Source organism: Haematobia irritans, chromosome 3 (assembly GCF_050003625.1).
Source record: "Haematobia irritans isolate KBUSLIRL chromosome 3, ASM5000362v1, whole genome shotgun sequence".
Taxonomy (NCBI): Eukaryota; Metazoa; Arthropoda; class Insecta; order Diptera; family Muscidae; genus Haematobia; species Haematobia irritans.
This window is the reverse complement of record NC_134399.1, coordinates 175,540,553-175,557,537: the sequence shown is the minus strand read 5'-3', so window position 1 is coordinate 175,557,537 and position 16,985 is coordinate 175,540,553. Positions and strand designations below refer to the sequence as shown.

At 34.9% G+C, this 16,985-nt stretch overlaps 1 protein-coding gene and 1 long non-coding RNA gene across 2 annotated transcripts; one reads left to right on the top strand and one right to left on the bottom strand.

The window, feature by feature from the left end:
* Positions 1-3,784: 3,784 nt before the first annotated feature.
* LOC142229983 (solute carrier family 2, facilitated glucose transporter member 3-like) lies at positions 3,785-11,805 on the bottom strand. The gene is made up of 3 exons (XM_075300586.1): positions 11,523-11,805; positions 5,045-5,217; positions 3,785-4,974 (listed from the first exon to the last, which is right to left on the bottom strand). Exons 1-3 carry the CDS (start codon positions 11,617-11,619, stop codon positions 3,844-3,846), a joined length of 1,401 nt encoding a protein of 466 aa, XP_075156701.1. The 5' UTR covers positions 11,620-11,805; the 3' UTR covers positions 3,785-3,843.
* A 2,789-nt stretch (positions 11,806-14,594) lies between these two features.
* On the top strand, positions 14,595-15,545 carry LOC142231707 (uncharacterized). The gene is made up of 3 exons (XR_012720877.1): positions 14,595-14,943; positions 15,039-15,280; positions 15,348-15,545. It is a non-coding gene; the product is annotated as an uncharacterized LOC142231707 (long non-coding RNA).
* The last annotated feature ends 1,440 nt before the right edge of the window (positions 15,546-16,985 follow it).

Below are 16,985 nucleotides of genomic sequence, written 5' to 3'. Positions count from 1 at the left end.
TACTACGAAACGTTTCGTTGACTAACAGAAAATTCGTTATAATAACGAAAAATTTCGTTATATTAATGAATTTGTTTCATTGGCTCAATTTTAATGACACATTTCATTAATATAACGAAACTTTTTCTACCAGTGTGCACGTTGTTGGCGGCGTACCACTCCATTGCCTTTTTACCGTAATGGCAAGATGCCAAATCCGGCCAAAACAGTACGGAACAACCGTGTTTCTTCAGAAAAGGCAGCAGACGTTTATTCAAACACTGTTTCACGTAAATTTCTTGGTTGACAGTCCCGGAAGCTATGAAAATGCTGCTTTTCAAACCACAGGTACATATGGCTTTCCAAACCAGATATTTCTTTGCGAACTTTGACAGTTTTATGTGCTTGAAAATATCTGATACCTTTCCCCTTCTTTTTGCCGTATAAAACTCCTGTTCCGGAAGCTGATTGTAGTCGGCTTTGACGTAGGTTTCGTCGTTCATTACCACGCAGTCAAACTTCGTCAGCATCGTCGTGTACAGCCTCCGGGATCGCGCTTTTGTTTATCATCGCGATTTGGAGTCACTACCTTCTTGTAAGTCGATAGTCCGGCTCGTTTTTGGCTCGATGCACGGTTGTAGACGATACACCCAGCTTATTTGCGGCATCTCGGAGAGAGAGGTTAGGGTTTCGCTTGAAACTACCGGCAACTCTCTTTGTCGTCTCAGCGGCTTCCGGTTTTCGATTTCCCCCCGATCAAGACTTCCTGGCTGTCGACAAACGTTCCCCAAACACTTTAATTACATTTGTAACGGTTGATTTGGCAACTTTTAGGGATTTTGCTCAACTGACTCGGATGAAGTTTGCTCCTCCAAGTGGATCCAAAACCAAATCTCGGGATCGGTTTATATGGGGACTATATATGATTATGGACTGATATGGACCACTTTTGGCATGGTTGTTAAATATCATGTACTAACATCACGTACCAAATTTCAACCGAATCGGATGAATTTTGCTCTTCCAAGGGGCTCCGGAGGTATAATCTGGGGATCGGTTTATATGGGGGCTATATATAATTATGGACCGATATGGACCAATTTTTGCATGGTTGTTTGATACCATATATTAGCACCATGTACCAAATTTCAGCCGGATCGGATGAAATTTGCTTCTCTTAGAGGCTCCGCAAGCCAAATCTGGTGATCGGTTTATATGGGGGCTATATATAATTATGGAGCGATGTGGCCTTCCCTGTAAATTTCAAGTAAATCGGAGAAGATTTTTTGTTATTGTTGGTTTCTTTTTCAATAATTATTATTATTTAGAATCAAGTCAAACTTTAAAAAAATTTGGGAAAAGGTCTCCCTCTCCGACCAAATATCGAAAACTAATGTTGGGGATTTTTGTCTAGATGCCAACCCCGGCCCTGCAAATTTCAAGCGAATCGAAGAACTTAAGTTCAATTTTCAAAAAGTCGGGCAAGGGGGAGGTCCCACTCCTCAACCACCTTCTACATTCTCTGAAAATTTCAACTAAATGGTCTTATCAGCCGGATCGGATGAAATTTGCTTCTCTTATAGGCTCGGCAAGCCAAATCGGGGGATCGGTTTATATGGGGGCTATATATAATTATTGACCGATGTGGACCAATTTTTGCATGGTTGTTAGAGACCATATATCAACACCATGTACCAAATTTGCTTCTCTTAGAGGATCGGCAAGCCAAATTTGGGGGTCCGTTTATATGGGGGCTATAAGTAAAAGTGGACCGATATGTCCCATTTGCAATACCATCCGACCTACATCAATAACAACTACTTGTGCTAAGTTTCAAGTCGATAGCTTGTTTCGTTCGGAAGTTAGCGTGATTTCAACAGACGGACGGATGGACATGCTCAGATCGACTCAGAATTTCACCACGACCCAGAATATATATACTTTATGGGGTCTTAGAGCAATATTTCGATGTGTTAGAAACGGAATGACATCCTATGGTGGAGGGTATAAAAACAAATAAATTATGTTATTTTTGTGTTTTCTTTTCTCAAGTTGCGTCCTATTTTCGACGACGAAAAAAGTGTTTTCATATAGATCAAAATATTTTACGTTGTAACCATGTTCTTTAAACTGGAAGAAAACAATTTCTGGCGAATACCATAACATTTTCGATCGCGACCATTGTGTTTTGATTCAAACAAAATTCTTTTTATCCATATAATAACATTTTAGATGAGGACAATTTTTCTTTTCACTGAGCCAACATGGTTGCAGGCGAAATTATTACATGGTCGCCGCAAAAATAGCTCCTATCATATTATTTTGCTCTTCGAATATGATCGTGACAATCATGTTTCTTCTCTGCGTGTACAGTTGAAAATAGTTAAAGTAGATTTTGGAATTGTAATGAGAATGATGATTTACCCAATGGTAGTGGATCCCGGGAAAAACCCCTACTTGTCTTAATCTGAACAAAAATGCTGCTTGGTATTAAAAACCATATATGTTTTTACACCTACAATTAGTGTGGATAATGTAGCAAAATTTGTGAAAATCGGGCAATATATTTATGCAAAAGCTATATGTAAGTCTAAATAAGATCGGCTAATACATCTAAATTTAAGTAATAAATAAGAGTATTATAGCCAAATTTGTGAAAATCGGGCAATACATATATCGGATCCATATCTATATCTAAACAGATTTCGATGACATTTTGCAAGTTTAGTTGATTCTATAGAATACTAATTTGGGCCAGCTTTGAGCAAGATCGGTTAATAAATAAAAGTATTATAGCCAAATTTGGGAAAATCGAGCGATACATATATAAGGCAGCTATATCTGAATCTGAACCGATTTGGATTGTATTTTGCAAGTTTGGTTGATATTACATGAGATTACCTTGTGCTGAAATTGAGTAAGATCGGATAATAAATGGGGCCGCTATGGTTAACAATAAGGTTATTAGGAGGAAATTTTTGAAAATCGGGAGCTATAACCATAAGCGTAAAAAGGCCTCTTGGGCGAGGGCTTAGCCACCGCCACAAAAAATGTAGCCCCCTAGAATTGGAAAACCTATGTAACATTTTCCACTGCATATTGTTATTGTAGTATAGATAGCGGGGCTATAGCCCCACTGGCTAAAATTGTCTAGATACGACGATGGCTATATCAAATCTGTACCAATTTGGATGAAAATTTGCAGATTTAGTTACCCAGCAAAAAAAGCGTCGCCCAAAAAGTAGTGAAAATTTTCTTTTTGGATCCGGAAAATTGGCGCAGAAGCGATGGATTTAACATGGGCTTGCCAAAGGACGGATGTCCACCATTTTAACCGCCGTTGCACTGAATTTGCATCACTTCTTAAGGTGTGATGCGAATTCAGTGTTTTGGATGTGAATTAAGAAATTTTGTGATATTTTCACAAATAAATAATTTTTAGATTTTAGTGTTGCTTTTTTATGCTTGTTTGGAACGTTTGACATCAAATATTTTCAAAAATTCGCAATTTTTCTAGAAGGGATTTGGAATATTTTTTTCGGCAAAATTTAAATAACTTTTACCATTTTATTAATTCTTTATCTATTTTTAACCTATTTGAAACAAAAAAAAAATAAATTTTCCATTAAAAATATGAAAACAGTGAGTTATAAAAAATTGACTCAAATAAACTTCCTGTGCATCTAAAATAAAAAACTTCTTTGGGAGGACATTTTTGGAAGTGCTTTTAAAGTTGTACCTTTAGAAGAACTTCCAAATTTTTTTGCAGGGTTACTGGGTTACTTTGTGCTAAATTTGATAAAAATTTTTAATTTTCTGTAAAATAATAAATATAAATAGTTTATTTATATAAGTTATCTTATATTACAGTTCAATATTAAGTTTAGTATTAAATACATTTCTAAAACGTCTCTGAGCTTCTGCTAATGAAGTCTTCCTGGTCTCTGGTATCGAGAACAGGAGTAACAGAAATACCGCCACTATCATAATACCTTGGACCAACAAACATACTCCCATGTATGTAGAAGAAAGTGTTACAATAATGATGATATGTATGATCTGCTCCAAAATTACACAAATACCCATCATATAGGGTTTCACTCGTAATGGAAATGCCTCCCCTATAAAAATGGAAGCAAAAGGGCTAAAAAATCCTGTAATTGCTTGCATTACTATAATAAGGATCATCGAAGAATTCATGTCACTTAAAATTAGAATGCTTCCCACGGTACGAAATAGAGAAGCTACACCAATAAGCAAACCACCAACAATAATTGCTGAGAAAATTGAGGGAAATTTACGGCCAATATTATCCACCAGACAAATTGCTATAATCGCCCCCACAGCTCGAGCACAACCCGCCACTGAGGGTGCCCACGTATTCCCACTGAATATGCTACTATATTGGAGGGCCGCATTTAAGGTCAACGAGTAACTGAAAGCCAACATCATGCTGCGAAAGAAAATCATTTTCACTAAAGGCACTAGACCCTCCTTGAAACTCTGTTGCATTGTTAGAGCATCCTGTTCACGGACATAGGCTCTTTGTTCTTCAAATTGTAACTGAACCTCTCTGGTAATACCTTTGGGCTGTCGTAAATTCCCCAAAATATCCAATGCAGTTGCCTCATCTCCCTTACGGATGTGATCAATGGGTGATTCTACAAAAAATATTAAAAATATGCCAGCTATTATGGCAAACACAATATCGATAATGCCGTGGACACGATTCACTGGGAAGTTGAATGTATAACTCCATAGTGAGGCATAGATCATTTGGATCATTATGCCAAATGTGATGGCATATTGTTCCATGGCCAAGCAAACACCACGAACTGAGTTTGCGGCAATTTCTCCGGCATTCATTAGGAAGGGAACTGTGGCCAAACCTATGGCAAGTCCATTAAAATATCGACCCGTTAGCAAGGTGGCATAATTATCCGGAACACTAGTGAATAGGATACCTCCTATCAGTATGAGTAATGTTGAAAGCCCCTAAAAAGATATGAGGAAATTTCTGTTATGATTGTATTATTCCAATGCCAATATACTCGTTCATACAAACCATTATGAATTTTTTTGCTATAAAGTTTACCAAAGGTGCGGTCAGAATTGTTCCAATAATCACTCCAATGAACCAAGAGTAGCAAAAATGAAAGGTTGAGCCTGTTACACTGTATTGGTACCAACCCAAACCAAGGGCCATATTCATGCCAGCTGACAGGAAAATAATTGCACCTAAAATTGGCAATTGCTTAGTACACCGGAAAAAAATTATTTCATATTAAGGACAAGTTTTTATACCCTCCATCACACACTATAACAAGTATATACAGCAGTAAGTTCGGCCGGGCCGAATCTTAAATACCCACCACCATGAACCAAATATTAGGGTTTCCTTTGAAATTTCAGGAGGGCTTGAGGACTTGAGGACACTTCCCGAAGATAAATTTAAAGATTTCACCTATGAAGACTATATCAGATTCTGGATTTATAAGAACCATTTTTGTTTGAGTTTTAGAGGAATCATTAACATCTCTTGTAAGTGTGCTAGAAAATTATAAAATAACGTCTTGATTTGAAATCTTAAATCTGTAGAAGTAAAATCTGGAAATTTTACATTGAGTTTCAAGCAATTTTCATGATCAGTGCGCCTTCTACACCCTCAAGAAGTTAAGTCGGTCTATATGGAGGCATTACCAAATGGACCGATAAAAACTTAATCCGATACACGTTTTTGTGAGCCTAAAATACCAGAATATTTACAATTTCAGGCATACCAGATAAAAACTACGGTTTCTAGAAACCCAAGGAGTTAAATCGGGAGATCGTTCTTATGGGGGCTATACTAAAATATGGACCGATACTCACCATTTTCGGCACACCTCTTTGTGACCCGAAAATACCTCTAGATTTCCAATTTCAGGCAAATAGGATAAAAACTTCGGATTCTAGAAGCCCAAGAAGTAAAATTGGGAAATCGATCTATATGGGGGCTATACCAAAATATGGACCCATACTCACCATTTTCGGCACACCTCTTTATGGTCCTAAAATACCTCTAGATTTCCAATTTCAGACAAATTGGATAAAAACTACGGTTTCTATAAGCCCAAGACCCCAAATCGGGAGATCGGTCTATATGGGGGCTATACCAAAATATGGACCGATACTCACAATTTTTGGCACACGTATTTGTGGTCCTACAATACCTCTATATTTCCAATTTCAGGTAAATTTAATAAAAACTGCGATTTCTATAAGCCCAAGAAGTAAAATCGGGAGATCGGTCTATATGGGGGCTATACCAAAATATGGACCGATACTCACAATTTTTGGCACACATATTTGTGGTCCTACAATACCTCTAGATTTCCAATTTCAGATAAATTGAATAAAAACTGCGGTTTCTATAAGCCCAAGAAGTAAAATCGGGAGATCGGTCTATATGGGGGCTATACCAAAATATGGACCGATACTCACAATTTTGGGCACACGTATTTGTGGTCTTTCAATACCTCTAGATTTCCAATTTCAGGTAAATTGAACAAAAACTGCGTTTTCTATAAGCCCAAGAAATAAAATCGGGAGATCGGTCTATATGGGGGCTATACCAAAATATGGACCGATACTCACAATTTTTGGCACACGTATTTGTGGTCCTACAATACCTCTAGATTTCCAATTTCAGGTAAATTGAATAAAAACTGCGGTTTCTATAAGCCCAAGAAGTAAAATCGGGAGATCGGTCTATATGGGGGCTATACCAAAACGTGGACCGATACTCACCATTTTTGGCACACCTCTTTATGGTCATAAAATACCTCCAGATTTCAAATTTCAGGCAAATTGGATAAAAACTACGATTTCTATAAGCCCAAGACCCCAAATTGGGAGGTCGGTTTATATGGGGACTATATCAAAACCTGGACCGATATAGCCCATCTTCGAACTTGACCTGCCTGCAGACAAAAGACGAGCTTGTGCAAAATTTCAGCACGATTGCTTCATTATTGAAGACTGTAGCGTGATTACAACAGACAGACAGACAGACAGACAGACAGACGGACAGACGGACATCGTTATATCGTCTTAGAATTTCTCCCTGATCAAGAATATATATACTTTATATAGTCGGAAATCGATATTTCGATGTGTTACAAACGGAATGACAAACTTATTATACCCCCGTCACCATTCTATGGTGGTGGGTATAAAAAGACTGTTTTTCATATGCTTCGGTGTAAAAATTATGTTTGGAACTCAAATTGTTAGCACATTATTCTTAAAATTTTGTTAAATTTTATATCGGTAGGAAATTTTGAGAAAAAGTTCTGTCTATAGGCAATTTTGTCAAACTTTTTTGTCCACACGAATAGAAAAAAATACGTTCCAAACTCATGAACGGACGGTAACAAAATGAAACGGAAACGTTGACGAAAAATCAAAACGGAATGTTCACGGTTTCGTCCACTCGCGTTCACGATTTCATGAACGGCTTTCGGTTTTCTTTGGCCATGAAAAGTCTTAAAATGTTAAACGTTCTGATGACATCTCCGTCGGTGGTACAATGTGCCAGGTTCGAGTCATGGTGATTTTTATACCCTCCACCAAAGGATGGGGAGTATATTAACTTTGTCATTCCGTTTGTAACATATCGAAATATTACTCTAAGACCCCATAAAGTATATATATTCTGGGTCGTGGTGAAACTCTATCTATCTAAATCTAAGCATGTCCGTCCGTACGTCTGTTGAAATCACGCTAACTTCCGAACGAAACAAGCTATCGACTTGAAACTTGGCACAAGTAGTTGCTATTGATGTAGGTCAGATGGCCCGTATAGCCCCCTTATAAACCGACGCTCAGATTTGGCTTGCGGAGCCTCTTGGAGGAACAAAATGCATCCGATCCGGTTGAAATTTGGTACATGGTGTTAGTATATGGTCTCTCACAATTTCATCCGATCCGGCTGAAATTTGGTACATGGTGTTAATGATCTTTATATACTGGTTCACATCGGTACATAATTATATATAGCCCTCCTATAAACCGATCCCCAGATTTGACCTCCGGAGCCTCATGGATGAGCAAACTTCATCCGATGCGGTTGAAATTTGGTACGTGGTTTTAGTATATGGTCTCTGACAACCATGCAGGAATTGGTTCATATCGGTCCATAATTATATGTAGCCCCCATATAAACCGATAACCAGATTTGACCTTCGGAGCCCCTTGGAAGAGCAAAATTCACCCGATCCGTTTGAAATTTGGTACGTGGTCTCTAACAACTATGCAAAAATTGTTCCATACCGGTCTTTATTATATATGTATAAGCCCCATTTAAACCGATCCCCAGATTTAACCTCCGGAGCTCCTAGATGAGCAAAATTCATCCGACCCGGTTGAAATTTGGTACGTGGTGAAATTTGGTACATTGCGCTAGTATATGGCCACTAACAACCATGCAAAAAGTGGTCCATATCGGTCTATAGTTATATATAGCCGATCCCCAAAAATAATATACCAAAATTTTATTAATATAGAAAATTTTGTCAAGATTTTTTCTATAGAAAATTTGTCAAAATTTTATTTCTATAAAAAATTTTGTCAAAATTTTATTTCTATAAAAAATGTTGTCAAAATTTTATTTCTATAAAAAATTTTGTCAAAATTTTATTTCTATAAAAAAATTTTGTCAAAATTTTATTACTATACAAAATTGTGTCAAGTTTTTATTTCTATAGAAAATTTTGTCAAATTTTATTGTTATAGAAAATTCTGTCAAACTGAATTATTTACGTATTTAATCGGCCTTTTTATACCCTCCACAATGGGATGGAGGGTATATTAACTTTGTCATTCCGTTTGTAACACATCGAAATATTACTCTAAGACCGCATAAAGTATATATGTATTCCGGGTCGTGGTGAAATTCTGAGTCGATCTAAGCATATCCGTCCGTCCGCCCGTCTGTTGAAATCACGCTAACTTCCGAACGAAACAAGCTATCAACTTGAAACTTTGCACAAGTAGTTGTTATTGATGTAGGTCGGATAGTATTGCAAATGGGCCATATCGGACCACTTTTACATATAGCACCCATATAAACCGATCCCCAGATTTGACCTACGGAGCCCCTTGGAAGAGCAAAATTCATCCGTTCCGGTTGAAATTTGGTACGTGGTGTTAATATATGGTCTCTAACAACCATGCAAAAATTGGTCCATACCGGTCTTAATTATATATAAGCCCCATTTAAACCGATCCCCAGATTTGACCTCCGGAGCTCTTGGAGGAGCAAAATTCATCCGACCCGTTTGAAATTGGGTACGTGGAAAAATTTGGTACATTGCCCTAGTATATGGCCGCTAACAACCATGCCAAAATTCGTCCATATCGGTCTATAGTTATATATAGCCGATCCCCAAAAATAATCTACCAAAATTTTATTTCTATAGAAAATTTTGTCAAAATTTTATTGCTACAGATAATTTTGTCAAAATTTTATTACTTTATTTTGTTTAATATATACCGCGTATGAACTAACTTACAATTGAGAACACGGTGTTAAGAAGTTTTACGATACCTTGTCATGGGCAAGTGTTACCGCAACCCAAGTAATTCGATTGTGGATGACAGTCTTTAGTAAAAGTTTCTGTGCAATCCATGGTGGAGGGTACATCAGGGTTGGCCTGTCACAAACTGTGACTTTTACGACATACATTTGCGACGGTATAATACGTATGTCGCAAAAGTCGTAAACCTTCTGTAGAAAACCAAATTTTGAATAGAAGAAATCCTGAACATTTTTTAATTTAGTTTAACTCACAGCGAATGAGTTTCTGCAGAAATTTGTGAAAGTTTTCCCATGGTCAATCCTATTTTCTTAGGTGGTATCGAAATTCCCGTTGGTGAGTGTGCAAAATACCTTGGGGTTATATTGGACAGGAGACTGAACTTAAAGCTAAGAAAAGACGAGAAAATTATTTTACAATTCCTGCTCATAGAACTAAATATGCATCCTTGGAGCCAATTTTAAGATCTCTAAAGGAATTTAACAATTTAAATAATAACTTTGATTTAGATTTTTCTATTTCCCTACATAATCTTAATTCTATTTTAGACTTAATTTATTTTTCGAATTGCTAGTCTGTAAGGAATAGACTGAATAAATAAATAAAATAATCCACGGTTACCCTGTACTCGTGCAAAAGGCAATAGGGAAAATGTGGGGACTAAAACCGAAAATTGTGAACATTCCTAAGAATTGAAACTTCTTCGCACATACCATCGCTCCCTAGCTGACGCGACTAAAGTATTTTCAGTTTGCGACTTTTGTTACTTTTTCTACATTTACGACGCGTATGTGACGTCTACGACGTTTACAACTTTGCGACAATCGCAAACCTAAAAAAGTTTGATACAGACCATCTCTGGGGTACATAAGATTCGGCCTGGCCGAACTTACGGCCGTATATGTTATACTTGTTTTTTTTTTTTGTAAATTCGTAACCATTACGTTTTCAGATCATGAACGCTGGTTGTTATTTTGACAATGAATCGTGTCATTTTATCGTTGTCAGATTGACACAGCATGATCAATCTATCTGACACATCATGATTTTTTCTATGGATGCATAGATAGTTTTGTCAAACTTGTCTGTCTATAATAAATTTTGAAAAATTGTTTGTCTATACGAAATTTTGTTAAAATTTTTAATCTTCGGAGAATTTTTAAAAATTGTCAATCTATGAGAAATTTTGTAAAAATTTTGTACACCCTCAAAAACAGAAAACTAGCTTCTGTAACATACACCCCAAACACATTTTGCATAAAGCATATATATTTTCAGGATTGGTACAAACAAATATTGTTTGTATTGTTCAAATATATTATGTTTCACCTTAGACATACACTGGTAGAAAAAATGAAAGTATCTTTGCGTATATACATATTTCTAGGGCTCCAATTGGTTACATCCATTCTTTTACTTGCAGCTTACTCTCTAGGTCACTCTTTGCAAAAACACATATTTGTAAATTAATATATATTTGCATCCAAGCATATTATATTTACAAAAATTTTATGTCACAAACATAACATGTTCTAACGTATTAACATATATGTCCCAAACATGTTATGCTAGTTTATGAACATTATATGCTTGCACTTAAAAATATTGTGTTAAAAAATTAGAGTTCCAAACCTATAAATTTTACACCCAAACATATGAAAAACAGTCTTTTTCGTCCGTGTGGGATATATAGCAAAAATTTTTCGGTCTATAGGATTTTTGTCAACATTTTCAGTCTATAAGAAATTTTGTGAAACTTGTTGGTCTTTAAGACGAACTATGAATTTAGTTTTAGCTCTTATTTAAATGTGCACATGGGCTTGTCGTAAATTTTGTTACACCAATTTTTACACTATCGAAGATATGTTGACACCAAAACTTTATAATTGAAATCCAATGTAGTAGGTATTTATAAGACTTGCGGCCGGGCATTGTTCAAGAATTTAGTTTGTGGTTTTTAATCACCTGCTACTGTTGATATCGTCTGTGGTTTACTCGGTTTTTCTACACCTGCTGCGATATATATCACATTTGGAGAATTAGGATCTGATGACTGTGACATTTTAAATATATTTCTCCATTAAATTTCTATGATATGTAATTAAGGACGTTTATCCGGTTAGCGTATGTTTTTAGAAACAGGGGAATATTTTATTATATTTTTATTTCGATCGTAAGATATTTTCGTTCTCTTTTTTGATGATTCTATCGCGGCCAGTGTTATTGAAATACTGAAATATCTAATTTAATTATAATACTAAAATATATATACAAAGGGTTTAAATTTATGTTTTTTCAATATCCAACTGGAAAATAATTAACCAACAATCGACCGTTATGATGTACAATGATAACAATAAAATGCGTTGAGGGAGGCAATTACGAGGATCGATAAAAAAAATATAAAAATATACATAAAGTTCAATTTGTTTCAATTTCTTAAACCACTTCTCCAGAATAATTAATATAAAATATTTCGGTGAAATCGTATCAAATAATGGGGTCACTTTGCAGCTTCAACAGACTAGCCACTACTTTTTCCAATCCTTGTAGCAACATACGGATACAGTGACGAAAGAACTACTCGTCTTTTGAGTCGATCGAAACAAAGGGAGCAAGGTGCGGCCTATATGGTGGGTAGGGACAGGATTTACGAGTACCTTTTGAGTGTTTTCAAATAAGTTTTTACAGCTGTTCGCAAGTTAAAAAGCGGCCTTCAACGTTTCTGGGCTTCAACTCGTACGGTACCCAATGTTTTTACTTTTGAATCATTTTCAATAAGTCCAATTGATGGCAAATGGTTGTGAACTCTTTGAAAATGAGTTGGATTCGAAATTGATTTGTGTCTGCTGCGATTAGTTTCATATTAAAATGTTACTTTCAATAATAGAAGCTTGCAATTATAACATTCAATATTTCCAAAACTCTTGAATACATATGAAAATGTCTAAGGATATGAAAAAACCAAATTGTCACTCGGATCTTCTCTGATTGATCTACTTAACGAATTTCCCTCGTTGAAGTTTTTAACAATATATGGTGGTGTTATCGTTATCATCAAGAAAATGAAGCACTCATATCATTTATGGTGGAAACCAAAGTACCCTTGTAAATTTATCACGATGGGATACTTAAAGTATTTCTTATCATATAAAACAAAATATGATTTACCTACAAACCCTCAACCAAGAATGTGCTGAATGCAAAGCAGACCTAATTGACGAGATATATTTAATAGAGCTTGGCTAATATACCTAACCTAAAGTATCATTAGATTTTCAATCGGATAAAATTTACGCTGCCTATATGGTCATATGGGGACAGACAAAAAAAATAATTGGTTAGATATACTCATAGAAAAAATCATAAACGGTGTACACGTTTCTAAACGATCGGTTCACTAAAGTGAATCAATATGTGACGCGAACAGATGGTGTCAATCTGACAACGATAACATGGCACCATGCGTTGTCAAAACAACAACCAGCGTTCATGATCTGAAAACCGAATGGTTACGTGATGCGAACCTGGATTGTCTCCATACGCCTTAACAGTCGCCTTAGCACTTTGCAAAACTGACGGAGTTGTCATAAGAACGTTTCATGAATATTTGAAGACTTTTCATGGCCAAAGAACAACCATTCATGAAAAACCATTTTTCAGAAAAACTGAACAATCGTACCTCTGAACGACTCAGAACGATCAATTCTGAGTGGAACACACACGGTTGTCACAGTCGGTACAATTCTACCAAAGATGGTAGATTTTTTACTGTTTGGTAAATTGATAGCATTCTTGACGTTTTAGTAAATTTTACAAAATATTCCTTTTCAACTAAGATGTACTTCATAAATAGAGATAAAATTTGACAAAATCTTCTATGGAAATAAAATTTTAACAAAATTTTTTATAGATATAAAATTTTGACAAAATTTTCTATAGACATAAAATTTTGACATTTTCTATGAAAATTAAATTTTGCAAAATAATTTTTTTTTGGTTTGGTAGATTTTTGGTAAAATGTTCTCCAAATTTCGGTAGATTATTTGTGGCTCGAGTGGCAACCGTGGGTACACAGCCATTTATGTGACAGTTGTCTTCCAAGAAATCAGGAAAACCAGCCGCCGATGACAGACCACTCTTCACCACAACAATTCGAGCTCTTACACATAGCCTCAAACAACTACATTTTTGAGCACAAAACATAGATTTGATTTGTCATCCGCCGTATAGTCCTGACTTGGAACCGAATTTCAATAGTGCTTCGGCAGTTGGTTCAAACGCATGAAAAAGTTTATCAATCTTAATGGGGAATATTTTGAAAAATAATAACAGGTTAGATGGCGTCGCTACACACAAAAAATTATCACCAAAATTTTTTCTATTAAACACTTAATTGAATTTGGAAACGGATTCAATTAATATGTTAATTGATTCAATTAATTATTTAATTAAATCCGAATAAGATCCAATTAAAAAAATGATTGACGTTTCCAATTAAAATATTATTTGATTCAATCAATTTGTTAATCAATTCGGAAATAATTTTCAATTACAAACGTGATTGAATTTTTTTCCGTTTCCCATTACATATGTGATTGATCCAATCACCTTTGTGATTGAAACTGAATAATTTTGAGCAATGGAAAGAGCGAAAAGAGAACAAGAGAATGGGTATTTATTCAACAATGTATGATGGAGAGATCAGTCTGTGGAAGTAACTCGTAACGAACGGTTGGGTTTTTGTTTTTCGCGTAAATTGAAAAACAAGATTGGCGACATTCTGTCTGCTGCATTCAAAATGTGTGCATAAATATTTTGAACGCAACAACAAATCATAGCAAAGGGTTGAAATAAATAAAGTGTGCAACAACAAACGGCCACGTGGTAAAGGTTTGAAAAAAATATATGACAGAACGCATTTGAAATTACCTGTGTTTGTGTTATGTGGTATTGTAAAAATGGAAAACTATCTACGCTTATTGAAGGTAAAAAATTGTGAAATGTGAAAACCGTTTTCCATTGAAGCCTGTTTACATTAAACGGACTAAAATAATATATTTTTTATTCATTTCTTTTAGTGACCAATTTTATTTCGTGAAATTGACCAATCAATCCCATCAACTCCATCATTTTATCAAATATATAATAATATGTTTGCAATAAAAAAGTGGGTACCGTATTGATCTTTTAAAATTATAAATTTTTTTCACTCCTAGTTTTCTTAAAACCAAGAGCGGTATGGGTTTGTTGGAAGATTCACCTTGAAGTTGCGAAGTGGCGTTGGCATTAAATTGTATTTTTGTTTTACCTGTCTTTTTCAGTTTGAACCCAAGTAGAGAGCAGTATATCTGGTATATAAACTAATGAGCTGAATTATGTAATGGTAAAAAAGTTCTTTCTTTTGGATTTAAAAATATGAAAAATATCCGATAATAATAAAAATATGTATTTTCCATTTATATTTTTTTCTATTTCCAGAATTTGCAAAGTATCATCAATATAATACCAAATATTACATTGCTTTCCAATTATTTTTGTCTTTGATTGGTTCAAATTTTAATAGACGATTTTAATGTGTGGAAATTTTGGAAAGGAATTGTTACTAAAATTAAATTACCGAGCTCCTTAATACACCTTTTTATGCTAAAAGACTACAACTGCAAAAGAAGATTATAAATCTGCAACCTGGAACTAAGAATTGAACTTGATATTCTATGCAGGTAATGTTTAACAAAATTAACTTTTAATTGAACAAAATTAAATTCGAATTATTCTGTTTACTTTCAGAAAAACTAATTTAGCTTACAGGCTGCTGAATTATTGGAAATCTAGGCGAATCTACATATTAGAAGGAACATGCTAACATGGTTATTATTATAAGGAAGATAATGATTTATATAATTTATTTTTTCACCCTATAGTTGTTATTGATAGTAGTTGTATTTGTAAGTTATGTTAGAACAAAACACAAATGACAAGAACCAAATTTATTTGTCTATTGCATAATTCAAAAAATAATAAAATATTAAATATGTTTTATAAGAAACACATATTTTCTTTTATTTCAAAAGAAAAAAACTAAATACGATTTTGGGTTCGCAATATATAAATTTTTTGATCGAAATTTATAGCCAATTTCAATTAATTATTTAATTGAATGAATCAAATAGTTGATTGATTTTTGTCGCGAAATTAATTAAAATTTTAATTGATTCAATTAAAACTGTGATTGAATTTTGTGCTAAAAATCAATCACGTTTTTAATTGATTCAATCACACTATTAATTGATTCCGTGACAAAAGTCAATTAAATTTTTAATTAAAAATCGTGTTGGTTTTCAATCAAAATGGGTGATTGATACTATCATTTTCGTGATTGAAGACATTTCAATTTAAAAAATGATTGAATCCGCGATTTTCGTGATTGAAATCAAAAATTTTTTTGTGTGTAGTATTAAATGCATATCATTTTTATATAGTACCAACTTTTAAATGATTCGTGTCAAAATTTGACGTCTGTAAGTCAATTAGTTTGTGAGATAGAGGGTCTTTTGTGAAGCAACTTTTGTTAAAAAAAAATGGAAAAAAAGGAATTTCGTGTTTTGATAAAATACTGTTTTCTGAAGGGAAAAAACTTGGCTTGATAATGATTATCCGGACTCTGCCCCAGGGAAATCAACAATAATTGATTGGTATGCAAAATTCAAGCGTGGTGAAATGAGCACGGAGGACGGTGAACGCAGTGGACGCCCGAAAGAGGTGATTACCGACGAAAACATCAAAAAAAATCCACAAAATGATTTTGAATGGCCGTAAAATGAAGTTGAGTTTGCTTCTTGGGCGTCCAAAAACTGTATTTTCTATCCGATTTGCCTGAAATTTAAAATCTAGAAGTATTTTAGGACTGTATCGGTCCATGGTTTGGTATAGCCGATATAGACAGATCTCCCGATTTTTATTCTTGGGCTTCTAAAGGGTGATTCTTTTGAGGTTAGGATTTTCATGCATTAGTATTTGACAGATCACGTGGGATTTCAGACATGGTGTCAAAGAGAAAGATGCTCAGTATGCTTTGACATTTCATCATGAATAGACTTACGATCTGCCACAACGTCGAATTTTCAGTGAATGGGCCCTAGAAAAGTTGGCAGAAAATCCGCTTTTTTATCGACAAATTTTGTTCAGCGATGAGGCTCATTTCTGGTTGAATGGCTACGTAAATAAGCAAAATTGCCGCATTTGGAGTGAAGAGCAACCAGAAGCCGTTCAAGAACTGCCCATGCATCCCGAAAAATGCACTGTTTGGTGTGGTTTGTACGCTGGTGGAATCATTGGACCGTATTTTTTCAAAGATGCTGTTGGACGCAACGTTACGGTGAATGGCGATCGCTATCGTTCGATGCTAACAAACTTTTTGTTGCCAAA